Raw genomic sequence first — 22,726 nt, forward strand, 5'->3', positions numbered from 1 at the left:
CCATTTCCTGAGAGGGGTGTGGTCAGGGGCGGAGTCAGACAGCTCATTAACATTTAAAGCAACAGACACAGAAACGGCTCGTTCTGAGCAGGGCTGAAACAGAGGGGTTCTTAGACATGCAAAACTCCTATACTAGAGTGTTTTTTCAGCAATGAACTTCACAGGCATGTTTTGGGGACCTCTGAGACCAATATAAACTTGTCTTAAAAGGATAAAACATGTCCCCTTTAAACTGTTTTCCTCATTGAGAAGAGTTGAAATGATAAGTTGGTGGGCTCTTTTCTCTTCCATGTGTCTTGGCATGCTCTCCCACTAGTCTTTTACATCAGCTTTGTTGCTGACTTCTCAAAGAATCATCTAACCAGTTCCTCATTAATATAGTATGCCTGTGATGAAATGTAACCAACACTAGAATAGAAGGGCATCTGTGCATGTGGAGATTCACAGTCAGTGAAGTTTTGGTGTAGTGTTATCGTTGGATCCAGAGCTGTATGTGATAAACCTCTCCACTAGATGGCGTTACTGACATTGCAAATCTTTCCCATCTTTTTCAGCCTGCACTTCTTTGAAGACTCTGCTGTGGTTCAATTTGGCATCATGAGTACAAAAGAAGGTAATGATGATAAAGACATACAACAAAAGCAGAAATAATTTCACTCATAAATCAGACTGTGGCGATGACAGAGATGGAGTTTGCACTCTGAGAACAAATTAATAGTATAATTAATAGCCATATTTACATAAGGGATGTGCCATGTGTGTTTAACTGTCAGTATTGAGTACACATGCACATCTTGTACTATGTGGATTGATGTGTCAAGGGTTATTTGCATTTCCAAAGTTTACATATGAAGACATCAGCAGGTGTATTGTCTGATAGTCATGGCACAACATAAGGATCTACACCCATTCTGTGGTCCAGTGGTGACAAATAACACCTCCCACACATGTACTCTACACAATCTAATTACAGTCATTTATTCTTATGCACACACATAGTGTTTGCATCTCTTCTCCTAGCATCTAATTATTTGTCAGATCTGAAGAAAAGAGCTGACTTTAAATGCTTCGACAGGGTTTTTACATGTGGTGTAAAAATTCACAGAACTTGTAGATGAAATTGAGACATTTAGGAAAGCGTTACATACCGTCTATGATTATTTTGGCGTTTCACTGCCGATTTCAAAGCCACATTAAGGATTTGATAGCACATTTACTGTCCTTCCCTTCAAATCTTTCTATACTCCTGCTTTAGTGGCCATATGGGCTTCATCTTTGAATGTTTGCCCGAGTAGTTCACCACAATCCGACCAGCCATCTGGCGTCGAAGCGCTGCCACGGCGCTGAGCTGACTAATGTGTGCAGGTGACTTCTTAGCTTTAATTCGGAGCCATTACTCGCAGGCTTTTTTAATCGTATCAGCCAAAGAATAACGTGATAGCAGGATTGAGTTTGAGCGTGTTGTTAAAAGGGGGGGTTGGCACATTCAGAGCTTATGCGTGCCACAATTACGCGCTTGTTTAACTGATTTTTATCCCATGTTAAAGCGTGGAGCCATCTGAGTGAATCTTTACAAACTCATCTCTAATTTTGCTTGAAATCGGCCATGTTTCTCTCCTTATCATCCAATATGATCTTAAATGCCGTCACGCACAAGCGCGTGGGAGGCGTCAAAGCATGCAGATGACTTAATTTCAGCTTTTTACCGAGAATTTTCTGGCTCCCAAAAATGACTTAAGCAGGGAGAAAGTCTGCTTAGTAGGTTTGATGTCCTCTCGTTTAAATAAAAAACAAATAAGGGTCAGTGACTCCATTCTTTAAGTGCTTGGAGAAATTAATACAGGCTGCATCAGAGCTGGGCTAAAACTGATAATGTAATTCACCTTGAAGGTGAATGTCCAGTATTCGTCTGAATTCTCATGTTAATCCCAACAAAGAGAGTTCTTGTTTGAGCTGTATTTCTCCCACTTCGTAAAATGTTTAGGCATATCCTCGCAACGAAAGTCTGCTACGTTTCATTTCTGTTTTAAATATGGTGTCATAAATGTTTCTGTTCCTGATTTCGCCAGTGTCCCATGATAGACCGATAGAGTTGCAGGGAAAAAAAGGTAGCTCGGATTGTACTTGGAGTGGGACGTCTGTCTCTGCTGTGAGTGGCACTGTCCGTGGTGCTGAAGGAGTCAGCGACTTCCATTAGAGAACAGCCACATGCTAATTGTAGGTTCATATCCTTTCTTTCTGTTTTTCAAGTTGATGAATTGCTTAGGTATTATTTTAGATTTCTGTTATTTCCTCCTAATGTCACATTCTATCAAATAAAAACAGTCCCAGTTCAAGTTCGCCCTTCCTAAAATCTCCTTCTCGTCCTTTCCCCAAACAAGCTTAGATTAGAAAATACCTCAGACTCATTTAGAGTACCGGGTTTGCTCTCGGTGCGGAGGCGGCCGCTTTAAAAGGAGCTAGCTCCGACGTCAGCGCCGTTTAAGACATGTGCCTGTGACATCCAATAGCCTGATCGCGGCTTTAGTCAGCCCTTTTCTCTCAGGAGATCCCTCTGCTGAAGACCAACGTAGACAGGGGTTAGCCACGGCTGTACGACCATCACCACATAGATACACCTAGCAACGAGATTTTTCCTCCTACTCTTTCTGTCACACCTGCAGCTTCAATTTACATCCACTGCTAGAAACCACCGTGTAGCGACCATGTCTGTAGCGGGGCTCAAGAAGCAATTCCACAAAGCCACTCAGGTAAGATGAGGCGACGTTACGCACAGCAAATCCCAGCAGATCCACCTGCTGTAGGGTCACGTTGTCGGTGGAAATTTGTGTCGAGAAGGTGTACATTGTTGCGCTTGAAGCTTCTCCGTATGTGTATTATCAAATGTATGAATGTTAAGCAGTTTAGCTCCATCTTTCACCTCTGAATCACCTCCTTACCGCTGTCCTGGTGCTGAAATGTGCTCCTCTGTAGGGACAGGCGTGCTGCAGCACTGCACCAGCATGTATTACTCATGTATCACGCTGCAGCCTGAGTTGTACTATAATGTGATTATTTGGTGCATGACTGGGAGATACACGATAATTATTCATGTCATGTTTCTGCTCGGCTCCACTCTGCGCTCACAGTGATGCTGGTGATGCCGGGGACGTCAGATCCTCCCGGTACCCTTCAGATGACATTCCGCTCAGGAAACCAACAGAGCCGCCGCCGTTCATGGCAGCCACGCGCTCTGACTATGCGCAAGTTGTTGTCTTGAATGAAGGATGGTGGCTTAAATCAGTGATTCTGTCAGCCAATAACAGCGGGAACTCCGACGCGCGAGATGTTATGCAATCGTTAAGTGCGCCTTGGCGGAAATCCGCTCCTGCCAGCAGCGGCACGCCATGACCTCCGCGCCCTCTAAACGCATTTATCGCCTATTGGGACACTAGTGATGAATTAAATCATGGCCTTCCTCCCTCTATGATGCTGAATCATCTTTAGTTTAAAGATAAGGGCCCTACATGATGAGCAGGATCAGTTCAAGGTTACTCAAAGTCTTCCTCAACCCCTCCCATCCTTTTCACTTTCTTTGTTATTTCACACCCAGAAGCTCAGCCTAGAGATGTTTTTTAACCATCAGTCACTCTGGAGGCCAACGCAGAGGTGGCCCCGGGTCACCAAAGGTCTTAAATGAGATCTTGATGGACAGATCTGTCCCCTGCAGTAACCTCACGGGGTCATATGTGACTTTTATTTCCGGTGCTGGCTGTGAGGGAGGTTGTCCGTTTCTTGGGGTGAGTCACAGTGACAGTGAGCCTCAGGCCTGGCACAGTGGGACACCCAGATCCTGACTGAGTCATGCGTTCTCCTTGTTCTCCAGTTCAGCCAGTCTCCAAACGGCCTGGGTTACAGCTCCCAGTCTGCAGCATTCCTCATCTTTATGAGCCATTGAAACTGGGGAAGGAGGAGATGATGGGTTAATCCTGACTGATTATAGTGTGTCTTGAAGGTCAGGATGTGTAGATATTAAGCTCTCTTAATTGCATGTTAGACCTGGAATGTGAGCACAGGAGTTAATATTGACAGTAACAGCTGAGATATATTGCGTATATTAAGTAAATTTCTGCTATTGTGAATGCCAAACTGGCATTTAAAAGGCTTTCGTAGACAGCAGAATACTCTGGTTGAGTTTCTTTGAAGGGCAGCTCTCGTGCATCATCTGCCATTAGTTTGAGGATCAAATTAAAAGAAAAAATAATTGCAAACATGCCTGTTCTGCTGTTAACACACTTCTCAGTTTTAATCAGCGGCTCATCTGATCTGATTGGAAGGAGACAGCAGCCCACTCGAGGCATTTGATGGCTGCACAGATTGTGTTAATTCTGTGTGATGAGTCTATTGTCACTCATTAGCAGAGCTCTGTGTCCCCCCGTTGAAGGGGAATACATCTGTGCGAGTGTGGCAATGCTGCCTAGGAGCATATCTATCTGTAAATAAGCATACAGTTACATTTCCATATAAAGGTGTGACTGAGTGTGTAAATATGCAGGGATTACGTTTGAATTTGTAGATTCTTACACTGCGCTGTCTTCATTACTTAGTTTTATTCCCAGTGTGATTCAGGCAGCTCGAGGCTCAGGAGTTAGCCAGCTCTGTAGTCTCCTGCCGTCTGTTCCTCTGTGTTACAAACCCCCAAACCCTCTATTACACACACACATACACACTGTGCTTCTCCAGACTCGGTGGCAGAAGGTTCCCCTCAACCCCTCTGTGCCACAGCCCTGTAATCCAGGCCCAGACCCACAGCAATCTGGCTACTTAAACACATCCTTTAACTAGACTGTAGCAGCACCCAAACCCCAACACATACAGAGGAGGGGGACAAAGGATTAAAGGATGGGACCAGGGATTTAGGGAAATCAGATGATTCATTAGAATGGATATCAGGTTTAAAACTGTTGTTCACATATTGGGTAGTTTTCATTTTCTTTCAAAATAAGATGTTGAATGCAAATATACTGTATATAGAGTTAATGCTATTCATAGCTATTTGGTTTATTTTACCAGTCAGACTGGAAATAAAGTACTTGTAGCTATAGTATTTTAAAAGCTAGCAATGATAACTTTCTGGATACTTAATACTGGTATGCAATGACAGGGGTCTGGCTTCAAACCTCAACTCTCAGGCCTCTTCTGTTGCAGCCTTCACTGTCGAGCCTCCTGTACTAAATAAAGCTATAGTGCTTTTATTGTACTTGTATGCTTAATAAAGTGTTGCAGTCTTGTCATTGTTTCAGGTTGTGCCATTTTTAATGGACTACTTAATATTCACCTTTGTCAATTTGCAAGTATCAGGCTTTCTTTTTAATCCTGCCGTCTTTTTTACCTCAGAGAAGAGGTTTTTTTTTTAAGCTTGGTAAACACCATGTGACTTTAGGTTGTCCCAGACAAAAGATGACCAATCATGGCGATATTTTCAGTCCTGGCTCTAAAGTCCTGGCTCTTTCGGCATATGTTGTACCTGTGATTCAGCGGCATTTCATGAAGTTGTTGTCTGCACACATCAAACTTGATGTTGTATGAGATTCTTGTGTAATATGCCAGAAACGTATAAGATTACTAAAAGAAGAAGGCATTAGATGAACTCACCTGCTGAACAAAGTCTGATCTGTTATCATGGTCAAACACAACAGAAGATGTTGACATTATTAGATTCCTAGACTTAAAAAAGTTTTTATCCTAAACTAGATGGGCCAATCCACATATTTCCAGTCTTGATCTGATTCCAGTAAATCAGTGCCAACACTGATATTAAATCCCATATTTTTTAAAAATCATAATGAATATTCTTATTGTTTTGGTAGTATTACATGTAAGGATGCACAAAGCTTTAGTAAACTTAAAATTGTATGTGTTATTCAAAGACCAAAACAGACTTTAAAATGCATAAAACTTATTATTATACCAATAAATAGATTAAAATTTGTGCTGGCTTCACAAAAAACAGATAGCCTTGACTAATGTAATGATTGTTAATTAAATATTTAAAACTTCACCACACTGTAAAAATAGCAGCTAATCACCACAGGGCTACTGCAGCAAAATTAATATTTAAAATAACAATGTAACACTGAAAAAGAAATAAAAATGTAGAGTAAAGGAACTATGGCCTTTTGTTGTGAAGGATTTGTCAGAAGTACCATGTTTATCAGTGATTTAACTTAGCAGTGACCGCCATGTTTACAGTCAGCCTTGCTGTCTGTATAGCGGCTTCTCTGACCTCATTAAACGCCGCAGCCCGCTTCCTTGAAACGTCATGGACTTTACAAAAGGAGCACCTTTAAACAGTTGTTTAAGCTGTTGTGATACGATTCGCTGCAGCTCGTACTAAGGCTACAGACAGGATGAAAGAGTAAACTCCTTCATGTTGATAATTATGTAGACAGAGAGGAGAGAGCACACCTTTTACCTCACTACTGTGCTTCACATTAATCACACTGATACAAACAGGTGATGTTTGGGTTGTTATCAGACTGCTATTAAGTATGAAATATGATGATGAGTGGACTCAGACTGAGCTGGTGTCTCTCATGAGGTACACTGCTAAGCTAGGAGTGGTGTCTTGAGTGGCCCAGTGGAAGCGTCAAAATTTGGATTAGTAAAATGGATTAGCGCTGTTAGTCGGATCTCTGATTTATGAAAGTAATGTAAATATCGGACCCGATACCAATATTGGAGCAGATCTAGCTCATCAGGTCCTACTTTCAAGTGAGAAGCTGATGATATTGATAAAACCCTCAAATAGGGTTCCTAATTTTATATAATTGTGGCATTAAATCAGGACACTCCAGAAACAGCTGATGAAAAATCGGACAAATTAATTTTACAATTAATCTACATGAGTGGAGTTTACTACAAGCCCAAACTTTAAGCTAGTTTACACAAATTCCAGAAAAATGTGATTCCATAGGGTAGGCATACTAGTGAATTGATGCACATTCCTCTACTTGACCTTCTGGAAACTCCTCCTGCAGCAGTGGTGAGGAGGCTCTGTCAATACATGTGTTTAGGGAGTGACTCTGACATTTTTGTCAAATCAGATACCGTTGAAATCTAGCCTACTTCTGCTAAGTTTCATTTCCCAGTGTTAAACTCACAGCAAGTCAAGGTTATAAAGTTGATCCAGGACTTTATAAAAATCCAATATTGGCTTAGAGCAGCCATGCTGGCTGGTGTGTGACTCTGCTGTCTATGCTGTAAGCACATATGTTTAGGGAAAATCTGCCTATCTACAATGAGAAGATATCCCAGAGTCGATAGGTTTATTTTAATAGTTTCATGGTGAGGATTCCAGAGGATGATTCTTCTTCAAATACCTGAGCTGAAAAACAATCACAATATAAAGAAACGGAACAGCAATCACATCCACCTGGTTTAATATACAAAGACTGGAGCAGATTGCCCATTCTAAATTACTGCATTGCCCATATAGTCTTGTGCATGGCTAAGTGCTAATTAGCTGTGCATTTTTATCTCAGGTTAAATGTTCGGCATCTGCTTTGTGGGACAGAAACTCCTCATTCTTGTGCATGGAGGCTTGCAGCATTTCCTTATTATAGACTGCATGCACTATGCAGGGGTAAATGGCTCATAAAAAAGCAGGAATCCATGAGCTTTTTATGTGATTTACACACGGCCTCAGTTTCACCTTCTCACATACATCACTGAGTAATTTATTTCACACAACAATTACACTTTTCTCTGACGTCTCTCTCTCTCTCTCTCACTCAAGGACATCAGGGCTCAAGGTGGTGCATAAATATCCAGGGCCATTCGAAAGAGAATGGAAGCACGGAGCATGAAGGGTAAAAACCCAGCAGGAAATTGCCTTTGAAAAAAATATGTATTTATTTTTCCAGCAATCCATTACTCAATCTCAGCCTGGATGGTGTTGGAAAGTGGTGCGCTTCTGTGTGCTGTAAAAGATTGGTGTGCCTTGGGACAGCCTGTAAAACTAATCTTCCCTTAAAAATCTGATTTAAAATTTTTCCGTGTTGGTATTTAAAGGAAAGACACAGTGTTCCCATGTTACATGTTTTTTAATGTGGCCGTGTCTCACTTCAAACGTCACGAGTCAACTCCAGCTCAGAGTCAAATGAGTCATGGCAATAGCAGATGCTACTTTCATGATGGATCTGGTCCCATGGAGAGAGTCGTGTACATGTGTGCGAGTCTGCAGCTGACCTTGTGTGCATGCAGGGGAGAGAACATGCTAATGTGGCGAGGCATTTTATTCGGGAGAGTAGGGACTGTAATATCAATTCAGTTGGAAAAAGACGGGCTACATAATATATCCTTGTGATATTTTAATTGCATCTCAGTTAAATTACCAGTGTTGATACTCATTTTAAGGCTGCAGAGTTTATTTAACTTCAGTCTTGTGAGTGTGCACTGCAAGCAGGAAGGCAAAAATATGATCATTAAATAGAAACTGCAGGAGAGAGGAGAGAAGAAGGCAATGCCAAAAAAGCTGGAGAAAGTGTGCCATAGCGGGAGAGAGGGAGGAAAACAAGAAAAGAAATGTCTCTTGGGGTGCTTGAGTTGCAGTTTCTCCAGATAAAAAGGGTTCTTTGCTTCTTGTCAGTGTCAGAAGAAAGGATAACAAGTTTGTTCACAAGTTTGGCTGTTTCTGCTACCACGCCATGTATAAGTCCTTTGGGAGTAAGGCTTAACTTTTCTTATGTTGCTGCACTTGAGAGTAATTTTGTCAATGGTTGCTTTACCACTGACATGTAAATGTTGCAGAGCCTGTTGCTGTTAATCAGATTTAAAATAAGCCACTTCAATCAGACTTTTAGTGCAAAACACGAGTTGGATATTCTTTCCTCATTATACATTCAGACTTAAAGGGGGCATATGCAAAAATCACTTTTTCAGGTTATTCTAACAAAATACAGTATGTGCCCCTGGCCTGTCCACAATTCCCTCAAGTACCAGAAAAATCCACCCCGACCCCACCACCACCTTCTCCACCTTACAGAAAATGTGTGCTGGCACAAGCCGTTCTCAGATTTTCCCCTCATGATGTCATGTGGAGAGTGAGAGCGCCCCCAGGTTTGGTTGGCCCGCCCCGTTTGGAACAAAGTTCTGCCTTCCTCTCTTGATCTTCCTCTCAGCTGCCAGAGATGCTGAATAGTTCAGTAGGTTGCTCTGCTGACTTTTGTCTGGGACATTGATGGTTCAAACCCCAGTCAGGTCCTTAACTTTCGATAAAAGCATCTGTAACATTGTAACATCAGGAGTGCCACATCCATTTCCTGAGAGGGGTGTGGTCAGGGGCGGAGTCAGACAGGTCAGTAATGTTTAAAGCCGCAGAAACAGCTAGTTCTGAGCAGGGCTGAAAAAGGGGTTTTTAGACATACAAAAATCCAATACTGGAGTGTTTTTTTAGCAACAGACTTCACAGGCATGTTTCAGGGACCTCTGAGACCATATACACTTGTCTTAAAAGGGTAAAATATGTGACCTTTGAATACAGATATCTAGTGAGGGTTTTTTGTCAATATACATGTGAGGGATACAAATATCTATCCAATAAGATGAATCTGTCTGATCATGCAGGGTTCCTTTTAAGTCTCGACTTTGGAACAACCAGGAGGCCCCCACCCGAGGATCTGAGGCTGCAGACTGGCTGATATGGGATCAATAACTCTGACATGTATCTTGGAGCCAGACCCTTTAATGCATCTAATCAGTAAAATCTTAAAATCAATTCCAAAACTAATCGGAAGCCAATGTAGTGGAGCTAAAATGAGTGATGTAATGTTGCCTGTTAAAACCAGTGAGGTATCACCATTTCCTTGTTGGAAAAGATCCTTTCTGCTGTTTTAACATGACATGGGAGAGAGCTGGTGAATAAAGCCGTGACCCCTCTGAGGAGCAGCTGTACAAGCAGTATGAGCCGTTATATCATACATGTTCTAAGGGGATAAAAATACCTGCACATGTACAGTAGGAACATGTGTGAGCATGTTTGACTTCTTGTGGGTGTAGTAAATCAGAAAAGTGCTAAGACGTTGCGCTGGTGTGTTTCTCAGAATGGATGGAGAGCAGTAATCCTTTATTTAGTAGTCAGTGGTGGTTCTAGTGGAGGTTTCCCAGTCTGTGTGCTGAATACTAAAATGAGTATTACACATGTCCTGTCTTCATTGTGATGTGTGGAGCATTAAGATTTGTCAACTGGAAACCATCTCCTTTAGCTCAAAGGCAAATATTTAAGTGTTAGGGACATTTTCTTGGTCCATTTAGGTTTAATCCTTTATGTAAGTGTGAGCAGACATTTCTGAGTATTTTCTTGAGAAAAGGGCATTCAGTGTGCAAGCGTGCATGTGAGCGTGCATTTCTGTACATTTCTGTGCATCCCCGTGGGCGGCAGAGGGGTCTGTGGATGTGGCTGACGCCTGCAGGGGCTTCAGGGCAGCAGATTGTGAGTGGGTGACTCATGCAGCCTGGATCCTTGCTGGGTCCACTGCAGTGCAGCGTAAAACAGATCCAGCTGGGAGATAACAGATGGGTCGGGAGGGACAAAGAGAATGGGGCAAGCAAAGCAAGATAAGAGAAGACAGGATAAGGGGGAGAAGAAGGGATGGTAATCAGCCTTGAGCAGGTAGGGATGGCACAGAGATAAAAGGAGAATTCAGCCAAGAGATACTGATGAAGAGGAGGGAGTGTGCCAAATCAAACAGGAGAGAGCGAGGAGAACAGGCGATCCACAGGGATTTACTGTCCTGCAGACTTCTGGAGAAATGACTACCAGTTGAATTTAGTCACTCTAAATCAGGATGAGGCTGAACTATCACTTTCATCACTTATCCCTGACCTCCCCGCCCTCCTCTCTGCCGCACTACATCCTGTATGCTGAGCAACACCTCCGGCTTCAGCGCTCAAACCTGGCATTAGTTTTAAATTTAAGTGCAGAATTGCCCAATGGGGACATACAGTACTTCTAAGGGCTACCAGGCTGAGTATCAAGCAAAGATGTGGGTTGACATGTCTGCTATTTGCCCACAAGTCAGAGGAATCAGAGGACAAAGGCTCCTTTTTTAAATGATTACTTGTGAAGTGAATGCACTTGGACCAGCTGACCCAGTGCATCCAGTTCTGGCCTGGTGTGGATCAGCACTGCAGCAGAAGTGATACTGCACTGGATCACATCCAGCTCTACCTGCAGCATTAAACCTCCTGTTCTTTTATCAGCATTATTCCTATCTTATTATTCCTCTTTTGCTTGTCATTGGCTCTTGGCTGAAAAAGATTTTATTTTCAGCAGCAGAGTGTCCCCTCCGCTATTCTGTGCTTATATGGCTAAATGGGGAAAATCTCGCTGTCCTTTGTCTAAAGCAAACAGTATTTCTCTCTGATATATTTGATCCCAGCTTTTACAGGCTGCTCCTCTCTATGGGCTTTCAAAAGGGGCTGTCATTAGCTGTATACTGTAAATCTATAATTTAATGTTTTTCTTTACCAGTGTTGGTCTAACAATCTCAATTGCCTCTGCTCAGATTCTTTCTTATAAATTTCCCTGGCACTACATAAATCCTGTTGAGATTATTACAATGATAAATGGTGTTTTTGTACATTAAAATAGGATTAGCAATACTTGTGTGTTTTATAGTAACAGGACATGTTTTTCTAGGCCCAGCCAATAGATAGAATGGCCCTGGTTTCTTTAACAGACAGGGGAACTAGCTTTTAGATACTTAAAAATTTAAACTTTTTCATGTAAATGAACTCATCTCTCGCATAAGTACAGTTTATTTTCATCTTTCTCCCAGCATCCTATGCATAATTTGGCTTTTATGTTAAGTACTGTGCAGAATTTTTGGGCATGTTTGCGCCAAAATTTGAGGCTGAAGTAAGGCGTAGATGTGGTGAGTAAGCCCACCTGAGGGCACCATCAGACAGGAAGGAGGATTGACACAAACCCCTCGTTGTGCTTGGGATGTCTTTGCATATTACCAGAGGCATGGGAAACTAATCTGCTGATAAAATAAAGTCCACACCTTAAGGGCAGAGTAAGAGATGGATGTGGAAAGTAAGAATGGCCTAGGGCATTGGTTCCCAACCTGGGGTCCGGGACCCCTGGGGAGGGCACCAAAGATCTCAGGGGGAGCGCGAAGCATTGCATCTGAGGCTGCTAAAATTAGATTTAGCTGATTAGCACTCACCTGCTTTGGTTATGAAGAACTTCTTGCCTTTCACTGCCCATATTGCACAATTATTGACCCAAAATCATCAAAAAAGCATAAAACTGTCTTAAATGTCGCAGCGTTCATTCCAGAGGCTGCGTGAGAGGAAGGGCTCTCCTCTACTGCAGATCCTCTGGTATGTAAACATCACCAAAGCTCTGCATTTTCTGGTTTTAGTGATTTAAATAGTGTCCTTGTGCTGCACAAGGGTCAACATGATGAAATCTTCCAGTCTAAATTAATGTCTGTTTTTCTGCGGTTGTCAGATGATGTAAGCGTGTGTTGTTTTAAAGATATGGAAGATAAAATGAGTGATGCCGCAACGTCATGTAGGGTTCAATGGTTACTGCCGCTGCTGTAAGCTTTTCTTTCCACCCTCCATGCCTCTATGCAGTCATGTAACTGAAAGCTGTGAATCCTGGGTTGCATCCTGGTGACAACAGTCGGCTGTATTCCATTTAAGTGTGCATGCTCCTTACTGCCAATACCACCACAGATCTTATTTTATAAATCCAAAAACCAAATCAAAAAGACCTCTGCCTTTAATACTCCTGCAGCTTCCCATGAATCGTATCAAATCAAACATCATAGGACTTACATGCCATAAATCTCAGCAAATCCCATCAGTCCACAAGAAGTATGAAACAAAGTGGCTGTAATCTAGCTTTAACTTTGAATGACCTGTCCGCTGGTTGACTTTTTGGTGCACATGCAGACACAAGTGACCTTTTTTTTCAACAGAAAAAAAGCAGCAGAGTGAAGCTTGTTGTGATGTCAGCTCTGTTGTGGAGGTTAATGACAGACGGACCCGGCCTGTAACCATCCTATTCTTAGCTCAGCCTGTTGGCACATTTTGAATAAGAACACTGGCGAGGTAAACTCATTAAGCGTCCTCATGCAGAGGAAATGTGAATTGAAAATGCTGTGGAAAAAGAGACATGTGAACGATTGGAAACATTGGCATTTTGTTAGTGGAATTTTTTTGGTTTTGGTTTGTGTACAGAAGGAGAGCTGCTGTGTCTCTGTCTGTCTGTGGCTTTTCTCTCATGTGTTTTCCCCTCCCGTATTTCTCATCCAGCATCAGTATTCAGGCCATGCTTGATGTTTTATTCAGGACCTCTGTATTATATATTCTGGGCATCAAACACTGCAGGAGAGGCTGCTGATGACTCTGGGCTGGAAGAGGGGAATTCTCAGGACCTGTTACGGAAAAAAAGGTTTAAGGTTTGTCTTATCAAACCAAAAGAATGGAGAGAATAAGGCTTTGTTTTACCTCTATTTTCATTTTTGCTCATAGTAAAGCACTGACCTTTAGTATGATTTAAAAAACTATAAAATGACCTCACTGGGCACTTGTTTAGATGATAATTTCAGTCCGTGTCATCATTGTTGCACATAAAGAGCCAATATACTGCCAAGAATAGAAATACCTGTAAGTACTGATAAGACTACAATAAACACTCTTCTTCTTCAGGGACATTCAGGTCATAACATTATTCCTATTCATGTCACAGTACACAAAGACCAATATGAGGCCCTTCCCAATTTAGCTAAAAGCATTCATAGATGCGAATAAAATTTTAAGGTATCTCTTTTCAGGAGAGAAATCCAGTGAACTAAAGGACACGCCCAAATCAGAAATATAAATGCCTAACAGTACTAACTCATCCCCTCTTAGTGGACCATCATAACTTAGGCTCACCATTAGTGGACCATCATAACTTAGGCTCACCATACAGATTGTAATATGTCTTTAGGCAAGGTGTAACTTCCCAAATAAAAATATATGTTTACAGTGGGAACAATATCTGTTGTTGTGGCACAAATCATACATTTTTGTGCATTTTAGCACAGTAATCCACCCAATCGTTGTTTAAATATATCTTATTCAGCATAAAAAGCCTATGGCATCTACTCAAAAAAGTTGACTTCATTTTAACCTAATATTTAGAGTAAATGGCAAATACAATATGCCTGAATAAACTGGCCACATTTGTGCTTAAAATTTCTGATCATATTTTACAACTTATTACTTAATAAAAATGAGTAATATTTACTTTTTGTGTGCATGAGGGATAGCTCATGATGCACGTTTCAATTATTGGCTTTACAACACATTTTGTACACCTTTTTAACTAAAACCAGGCAATCAATGCCCTTGACAGGTTCACTGTAAGGAAGATAGAGATGCAAACTTTGACTTAGTTTGACACACTTGTAATTTGTTTGTCACACCCACTTTCAGGCAGAAGCTCACCACCTGGGTGGCTAACTTCACTCATGGTGCAAAAGTGCATAACCACAAAAGCGACAATAATACAAATACATATGTAAGAATATCTTAGCAGTCGTAACTGCATATCAGAACACATTCAAACACAGTTTCCTCTGAGTTTTAGTCCAAAAGCGCTAGAAAATTTGGTAAAAAATCCTTAACCCTAACAAAAACACCCAAGTGCTGAGTTTAAAGGATCCAAGGCACACCATGACTGCTGTCATGCCAATTAATCCAACAACAGCATGAGGAAAAGAACAGCAATGACGCATGCCCACCTTGCAGCACATACCCAATGTTTTTGTGCAGTTTATAAAGTTTAATTGTGTTTGAAAGGCTACTGTTAAAATGTAGATAAAATGTTCCCACTATAATAACATGATCTTGCTCACTTTATTTCTTAGTATAATGTAAACAATTTGATTAAATATTAAATACTAACCCTATTTTTTATACTGTAGGAATCTACCTAATTATAATATGCATGTTACTGAGACTTTTTTGGTGAACCAACCCTATTGTGTATGCTATATTATTCACTCTTGGCCTCTTTTTTTACATTACAACCAAGCATCTTATTGATTAAAACATATTTTAAACCTATACCTCACATTTGAAGCGCACCTATAGAGACTATATGAGATGGCTGTGAGCAAAAGGCCCCAGGCAACTGCCTACCTTTGCCTAATGGTAAAACTGCCTACGGATATGATATGATATAATACACTTCATTGTCCCCATTGGGAAATTCATGCAAGACTCAAAGTTCTACACACGTTTTCCTGCCTACACAGTAAAATCAATAAATAGCGACAGAGAGAAACACAATCCACATGGAAACAGAAAAGCACATCCCAGTGCAACCCAGAAAATCACAACAATATATGTTACATATTACCCATATTACACAGGTCTGCATAAATCAAAACATACAGCAAATAAGAGAAAAGATAAGAAAATGTAAGAGCAATTATAAGACATGGACATTTTGACATCCTCAGAGAAATTGTGAAAGTATAGCTGGTCATGTGTGGTGCATCTGCTCAACAGTGAATGTCTTGGCAGAGGTCATGAAGTAGTTCTACTTCGTAAGTCACATTTTATCAGAGGAGAGACAGAGATGTAGTATTGACAAACTGTAGGGCATATAGGGTGCTAAGGATTCATTACAGCACCCAATGTCACATCTGGAGGCTAGAGGGGGAGAGTCAAGCTTGACAAATGTCAACACACACATATGTCACTTGGCAGCTAAGGTCAAGCTCGACAGCATCTATTTTGTCTGGGCCTTTTCACCCCTGGTTAGTCCAGAGACATACAGTGGTTTTCACACCCTTGGGACATCCGCAGCACAGCAAGGGGCTTTTGGCAACCCTGCTACCTGCTCTGGACTTTGCTTACTCACCACTTGCACCCCATACTTCACCCTAAAGGTGTGGACTTTGTTATATTTCAAACAGATTATTTTCCCTCCTCCCCTGGCGATATGTAAGGACATCCAGAGTATTACCAGGGTTGTGTCAATCCTCCACAGGCATAGATGTGGGGCACAACATTAGCCTCAATTTTTGGCCTAAACATGCCTTAAAGTTCTGCACAGTACTGTATTGTTACGTCATGGCAAACTATTATGGGTATAAAAGTAAAGAGGACATTTGGGCAGGAAAAGGACAGCAGCTGAAGAAAAGATGAAAGTAAAAGGGGATAAAGTGTAACAGAGAGCAGGAAGAGATGAGAGGAGGAAGTGGTGGAGAGAGGAGGAGGATGTCAGGCACAAAAAGAGGAGAGGAGACTTTGCTCTCAGGCAGCTGCAGCTTCATGTCCTCAGTCTGAGCCTCATTTAGCTGATGAAGGGACAGTAATGAGGGAGGGAGCAATCAGAATGAGATTTATTGTATTTAAAGTTTGAGCCCTGCAGCTTTCAGAAGGAGTTTATATCGTTTTTTGTTAGGGAGCGAGCTTGTATGCATCCTAAAAAAGCCATGCAGCCGTGTGCACGCTGCTCTCTGTTGCCATATGCACTCACATGCACGCATTGTACTCCCACCGACTGCAGAGCATAGACTGACTGGTTTGTTAGGGATTATAGTCAGATTAATCAGAGCACAGTGACTTTGCATCATATTGAAGCTGTGTGTGACTCAGAATCTGAGCGCTGCAGAGATAATCTGTGAAACGTGCCACATGTGCCCCATCAAACCAGCGAATGCACCATGTGATTTTTAACTCCCTCCTCCTGGATTTTTGGTATCCAGATAGTATTTTTGATTGAATATTTTGATGCGGATTGATTATTTTAAAATAAATCTTTTTGTTTCTTTCCCATGATAACATTCATGAGTCACTTGAGTGTTATCATATATTACCAGATAAGTCATGTGGTCATAAAGTATGTTGTAAACGCTGTAACGTTTGTTGCTTACAGTGCTAATGAGTAATTTAATCACGCTGCTGCTTTGTGTAAACAGGCTTCGTCATCATCTGCTGGACTTGTGAAAAGAGCCCACGGGCTTGTTGGTAAACAAAGTTATTTTCCTGCCGTTCAGACTTCATATGACAAACACCACCCACACTCTGAGCTGAGGATTAGACAGCTTCAATTAAAAGCAAATAAAAGATGGTTTTTAATTAGAAAGCAGAGGTAGATGGGCTTCAGTATACTCGCGTGTAGGTGTTTGTGTTTGCAGCCATATGAGCTGTTTGCTGCGTAGAGCCTAAATAAATAAATAAATAATCCAGAGTGGATCATTGTCCATAATTTGTGTGGAGTCGGATAAAAACGGGGATTAAGAAAGGTAGGAATGTCCCAGGAGAAGTTTATCTGCATAAAAACAAAATGATGAAACACCTATGTTCATCAATGCATGAACCTGAGGGAGTAGGGGGAGGTAGAGCAATGCTAGCCTTAATGCTAACCCCAGTCAGAGCACATAACCCCAGCTCTGCATCCCTCATCCTCTAATCTCTTTCCAGACTAGTCTCTGTCTTTACATTATTCTAAAGTTATTTTTCTTGTGTAATGTTGGCACAAGGGATAATTGGTTTGTTTGCAGGGGGGGGGGATTTAGGGGCCATGGGCTAGCAACAGCATTTTTACTATCTGGAGCTTGCATGTGCAGACTCTGGGCCCATGGGCATCAGTAGTGTGGAAAAAAGAGTGGCTGGGATAGTTTAATGGGAGTCCTTGGGTCTTTCCCCATAAAAGTTTTTTACAGAGTAGATGACCTGGTTGGTGTATCTTTTGGTAATTGGCTTTAAAGCTCTGAAATATTCCATCCATCTTCTTCCACTTATCTGAGGTCAGGTTGTGCCTTGGAATCTCCTGAGGAATTCTGAGGTGTTCCAAGACCAGATGGGATACATTCCTCCAGTGAGTTCTGGTTCTGCCCCGGGGTGTCCTCCCAGTTGGGCATGCCTGGAAGACTTCCACAGGGAGGCGACCAGGAGGCATCCTCATCCTGATCAGATGCCCGAACCACCTCAACTGACTTCTTTGGATGCGAAGCAGCAGCAGCTCTACTTTGAGATCTCTCCGGTTGCTTGAGTTCCTCGCCCTATCTCTAAGGCTGAGCCCAGACACCCTCCTAAGGGATCTCATTTCGGTCACTTGTATCTGTGATCTCATTCTTTCGATCATTACCCAGAGTTCATGGCCATAAGTGAGGGTTGGAACATAGATCAACCAGTAAATTGAAAGCTTTGCCTTCCAGCTCAGCTCCCTCTTTACCACAACAGTCTGCCTGCAGCACTGGTGATGCTGCAGCAGTCCGCCTGTCAATCTCACAGTTCATTCTACTCTCACTCACGGAAAAGGCCCCTAGATACTTGAACTCCTTCACTTGGGCAAAGACTCACTCCCCACTCGGAGGGAGCAATCCAATGTTTTCCGGCAGAGGACCATGGCCTCAGACTTGGAGGTCCTTATTCTCATACCAGGTCAGCTGCTAACCGCCCCAGTGCTTGCTGGAGGTCCCCAGCAGAGGAAGTCAACAGAACCACATCATCTGAAAACAGCAGAGATGAAATTCTGAGGTCCCCAAACCAGAAACCCTCCTCCTTCTGACTGCACACCAAAATCCTATCCATTAAAAAATAATTTTGGTCTAAATTTGTTCAGAAATAACATTATGAAATTCTTTTCTTTTTCATAGTCAAAAGATGAGCAAACATTTAACAATGGGTACATTTTCTTTCACCGTTTCATAGGGTAGGTAGCATCATTGTTGTTGCTACCTGCAGCTTGATTGTACAGAGTTTGGGTCCGTTGAAGGTGGCCATGCTGTGGCATCTAAGGCCTATGTGGTCGGTTATGTAACCTATCAGTAGCACATAGGGACGTGGTTTCTTCTGGGAGCACTTATCATTTTATTAAGACAAAATTGCCTTGTATTTATTTCAAATACATTGTAAATATGATTCTACTTTCTACACAGGTATAGGAGAGACGAAGCGCTTTTGAAAATGTAATGAGACATGCATATTACTTGGGTAAGGCTCCTCTAGAAGTCTCCTATATTTACAACATAGAACAATTTAGAGCAATTTATGATTCTGCTGATTTATATACAATGTAGATTCTTGCTTCTATGAATATTAATTGACACTTTAAATGCTTACTAGTAAGAGGAGCCGGGGTGAATAACGGCAAAATAAAAACACAGTAGTGATCATAAAGGTCAGTAGTGCAGTATAATAGACATAAATAAACACTTTAAATGTCTTATGAAAAATCTTATGAAAGCTTGTGACTTTTTTATTTCAGCAGGTTTTTTTTCTTGTTTTCCTCTTTTAGTCATATTTTCCTGAAGCAGATGTCTGTGTGTCACTCCTGAAATGCTGAGCTTGAAGCAACTATTGTTACTGTTCCAGTAACAAACATTCATTCATGATTTAGAGAGCGATCACAGCAAAGCTTTCAGTGTGAATAAATGAGTGGATTTAAGTCCAAACTCAGTAATGTGCAGGGTGTAAATGTGCATTTGTCTGGGCTTCAATCCATAAATGAGTGATTATCGCCTTACTATATCTCAGCCACAAAGATATTTATTTTTCTAAAACTCATTTTTGAAAGCATTGCTGTCTAGCTTTTTGTATTAAACAGTACAGTTAGCTAAAATCACATTTAATACAGTCGTGAGGCCTGTTTTCTATCTTTTATAGAGCTGGTGTTATTACAAAGCTTTGACTTCACACCTTTCTCTAGATATCACTCTCTGGTACATGCTGACCTGGTTCTTGCCTTCAGCAGTGTTGCTGAGTGGTTCAAAATCAGACTGAATGTATGCATTCATGTATATTTGTATGTGTATACATACTTATCTAAATTTATTTAGCTTCAGCTCTATGGATGCTTGGAACTAATGTTTGGTATGTGTTATAATATATATAAATTTGTGCATTTTTTATTATTATTATTGATGATAATATTATTTACAAATATTATTATTTTGTTTTTCTTTACCACTTTAACATTATGATGCATTTATCTTTGCAAATGACAAATTAACCTCTTGATTATTTATTTGATTTTTTTAATCCTGGTAACTTTGTGGTTAGTTTATTTTTTCTCTTTACTGTTTACTCTTTACTCTTTAACAATGTTTTCTCCTTCTTTTACTTATTTAGTTGATAAGTTATTTCTTATACTACTTTTGTATCACTTCCTCTGTTATTAGGGTTATTTTCACATCATCCTTACTACTACTACTACTATTATTATTATTATTATTATTATTATTATTATTATTATTTACATTTTCCGTAATTGCTATTATCAGTATAGTTATCACTATGATTGTGACTTTAATTTTCTACCTGGTTTGAAAAAAAAGCTTTTGATATAATAGTTAGAGAGACTTAGAAAAATCAAATAAAAAGAGTGATGAAAAACAGAATCAGGCTGAAAACAACATGAATACACTGAATTTAAGGCCTAGTGATATACATGGTGCACCTTTAGTTAACCCCTGATAATCTACTGAAAAATCATCCGTGCTTTATTCTTGTAAGTGCTAGGCTACATTTACACCACAGCTAATACTTGTTTGTTTTCATGATGGAATTTTAGGTGCGTGAAATTGGAAAATTTTGAAAATAATTAGCAAATTTTTGAAAACAGCCACATTTGTTGTCATGCATGCTGAAAGCAATATGGAGTTCCCTCTGAAAATGGAAATTTACACACATGGTTCCAGTCCTGCTACACACTAGTAAGTGGACTATGACAATAATGGCGGACTTGTGAGTTCTTCTTCTTTGAAATGTTCTCACTTTGTATTTCAAGGTTACTTAGAGAGAGTTGGCTGTTTTGTGTGTTTGCAGGTCACTGCTTTGAAGAAGGAAGCGTAGCTGCACATGCACGTACATTATAAAGTTACACCACCAACTACAGGCCTGTTGTTTTCAAAATGTTGCTCTCTGAATGCTGACTTGTTTTCAATCTGAAAACAAAAAGCGGTTCTGTTTTCAGTGGATGGTTTCCATGTAAATGTGGCATTAGGCTTTGGTTGATATTTTTACTCACAGTTATTCTGAAAAGAACCACTGGAGTTGTCTCAAAGAAAACAAGAAAATACTGAGAAATCCCTTCATGATTTTCAAAGGTGCTGAAATTGATTTTTTCTGTCTGACTTTGACTCCGTACATACTGTCACACTTATCCACACAAAGCCTCTCATGTTGCATTTAAGACGCTGGAGCTGGTGAAATTTTGGCTTGTTTGTAAATTGTTGCCCATCACTTTTTTCTGCTTGATATTTAATTGTCTATGATCAGACTTTTGGTGAAGGATTTCTTCTTATATCTGTCTTTGTGTGACAGAAAAGGATCAGCTATAACCATCATCATGCTGTGTATTTGTATATTCTCCCATCGCTTCTGTTTAACCGTCTTTATAGATATAAAATCTAATCCTTTCAGACTGCTGATAAAAAGCAGACAGTCAATAACAAATCTGCAAAATGTCAGTCCGCTGAAGCTTTTTTAATTTTCTCCTCTGTTAGATGTCTCATGCTGTCCTTTGGATGTTTTAATATCAGTGTTTACTTTTGGACATACCGGAGCATGAAAGTGATTGAATGTCTGCAGCTCTGTGTGTTTTTTTTTTTATTTTCTTATTTTTGTGTTTTATTGATTCCTGTGTAAAGGCTGGGCTGCTTGTTTCTCTCAGGACCCATTATGGTGCTGTCTCTGGCTGATGGTGAAGCCTTAGGTTAGAATTAAGGACATTTATCTTCATCGACACCTATAATGAATCTGCTCTCATGCTGGGGAGCGTTTGTTCTACTCCAATCTGCTGTCACGTGAAAAGCTCATGTGGAACAAGGTGTTAAGTTCAGGGACCTCGGTGGAGTGTTTGGTGTGCTGGTGTCTCCTCCGTCTCACAGATAATGGGTTCAGTTTGTATACACACCTGGTGCATTTTTACAGCACACTGATTTAATGGTGCTGCAGACTCACTGTCACAGCATGTATACATCCTTTATCAGCGGTATGCCACTGTGGACTTTTTACTCAAAAAATCTCAACTTCTGATTTTATTAGTTTTTAAAGACAAAAAATGACTATACATATTGTTTTTACTACCTTATATAACCCCATTTCCTTTGTGAGAATATCATACCTGTATTATTTATATGTTAAGAGTAATCCTTAATTAATTAAGGTCCACAACTAGTGCACTAATTTTGAATCACTTTCCAGTATTAGAAAATTCTGTTTAAATCCAGCATGTTTAAGTATTTTTCCTATATGTTCCTCATCCACTATTATTTTCCCTTCTTTCTATCACATCCTTAAATCTTGATCATATATTCCATCCAGGATAGGGCAATTTAAGTTACTACTTGTGGCATTAACTGAAGGATCACACTAAACCAGGAAGTCTTCTTCAATCATATTCAGTATACCATCCATTGTATGCTGTGATTGCTCCCCACAGATGGGACTTCACTGACTGAGTCAGTAACTTCAGTCATGGTGCAAAAGTGTCTAATGGCCAAAGTTATTCTGGAGAAATTTGCAGATTAACAGAGTACAAAGACAAAACAGTGCTTAGAGTGATCAAAGACTGTTTACTTAAAACTAAAATTATGTTCTATCAACTCAGAAACATGGAGCTGAAATTACATTTTTGTCTTTTTTATATTAACACAACTCTATTTTTAAACAGCCTTCTTCTGTTCAGCCTTATAGTGTATTAACAAATTTTCCACTAAAA

At 40.5% G+C, this 22,726-nt stretch overlaps 1 protein-coding gene across 5 annotated transcripts in view; it reads left to right on the plus strand.

The window, feature by feature from the left end:
• Positions 1 to 2,563: 2,563 nt before the first annotated feature.
• The window catches only part of sh3gl2a (SH3 domain containing GRB2 like 2a, endophilin A1), a 63,199-nt gene continuing 43,036 nt past the window's right edge, over positions 2,564 to 22,726 (plus strand). For all 5 annotated transcript variants that reach the window (XM_041784050.1, XM_041784051.1, XM_041784052.1 and 2 more), the window contains exon 1: positions 2,564 to 2,750. In XM_041784050.1, the coding sequence (XP_041639984.1) occupies positions 2,706 to 2,750 (45 nt within the window). In that variant the 5' untranslated portion in view covers positions 2,564 to 2,705. The remainder of the gene's footprint in view (positions 2,751 to 22,726) is intronic.

The sequence above is a fragment of the Cheilinus undulatus genome, linkage group 4, assembly GCF_018320785.1.
Source record: "Cheilinus undulatus linkage group 4, ASM1832078v1, whole genome shotgun sequence".
In the NCBI taxonomy this organism is placed as follows: Eukaryota; Metazoa; Chordata; class Actinopteri; order Labriformes; family Labridae; genus Cheilinus; species Cheilinus undulatus.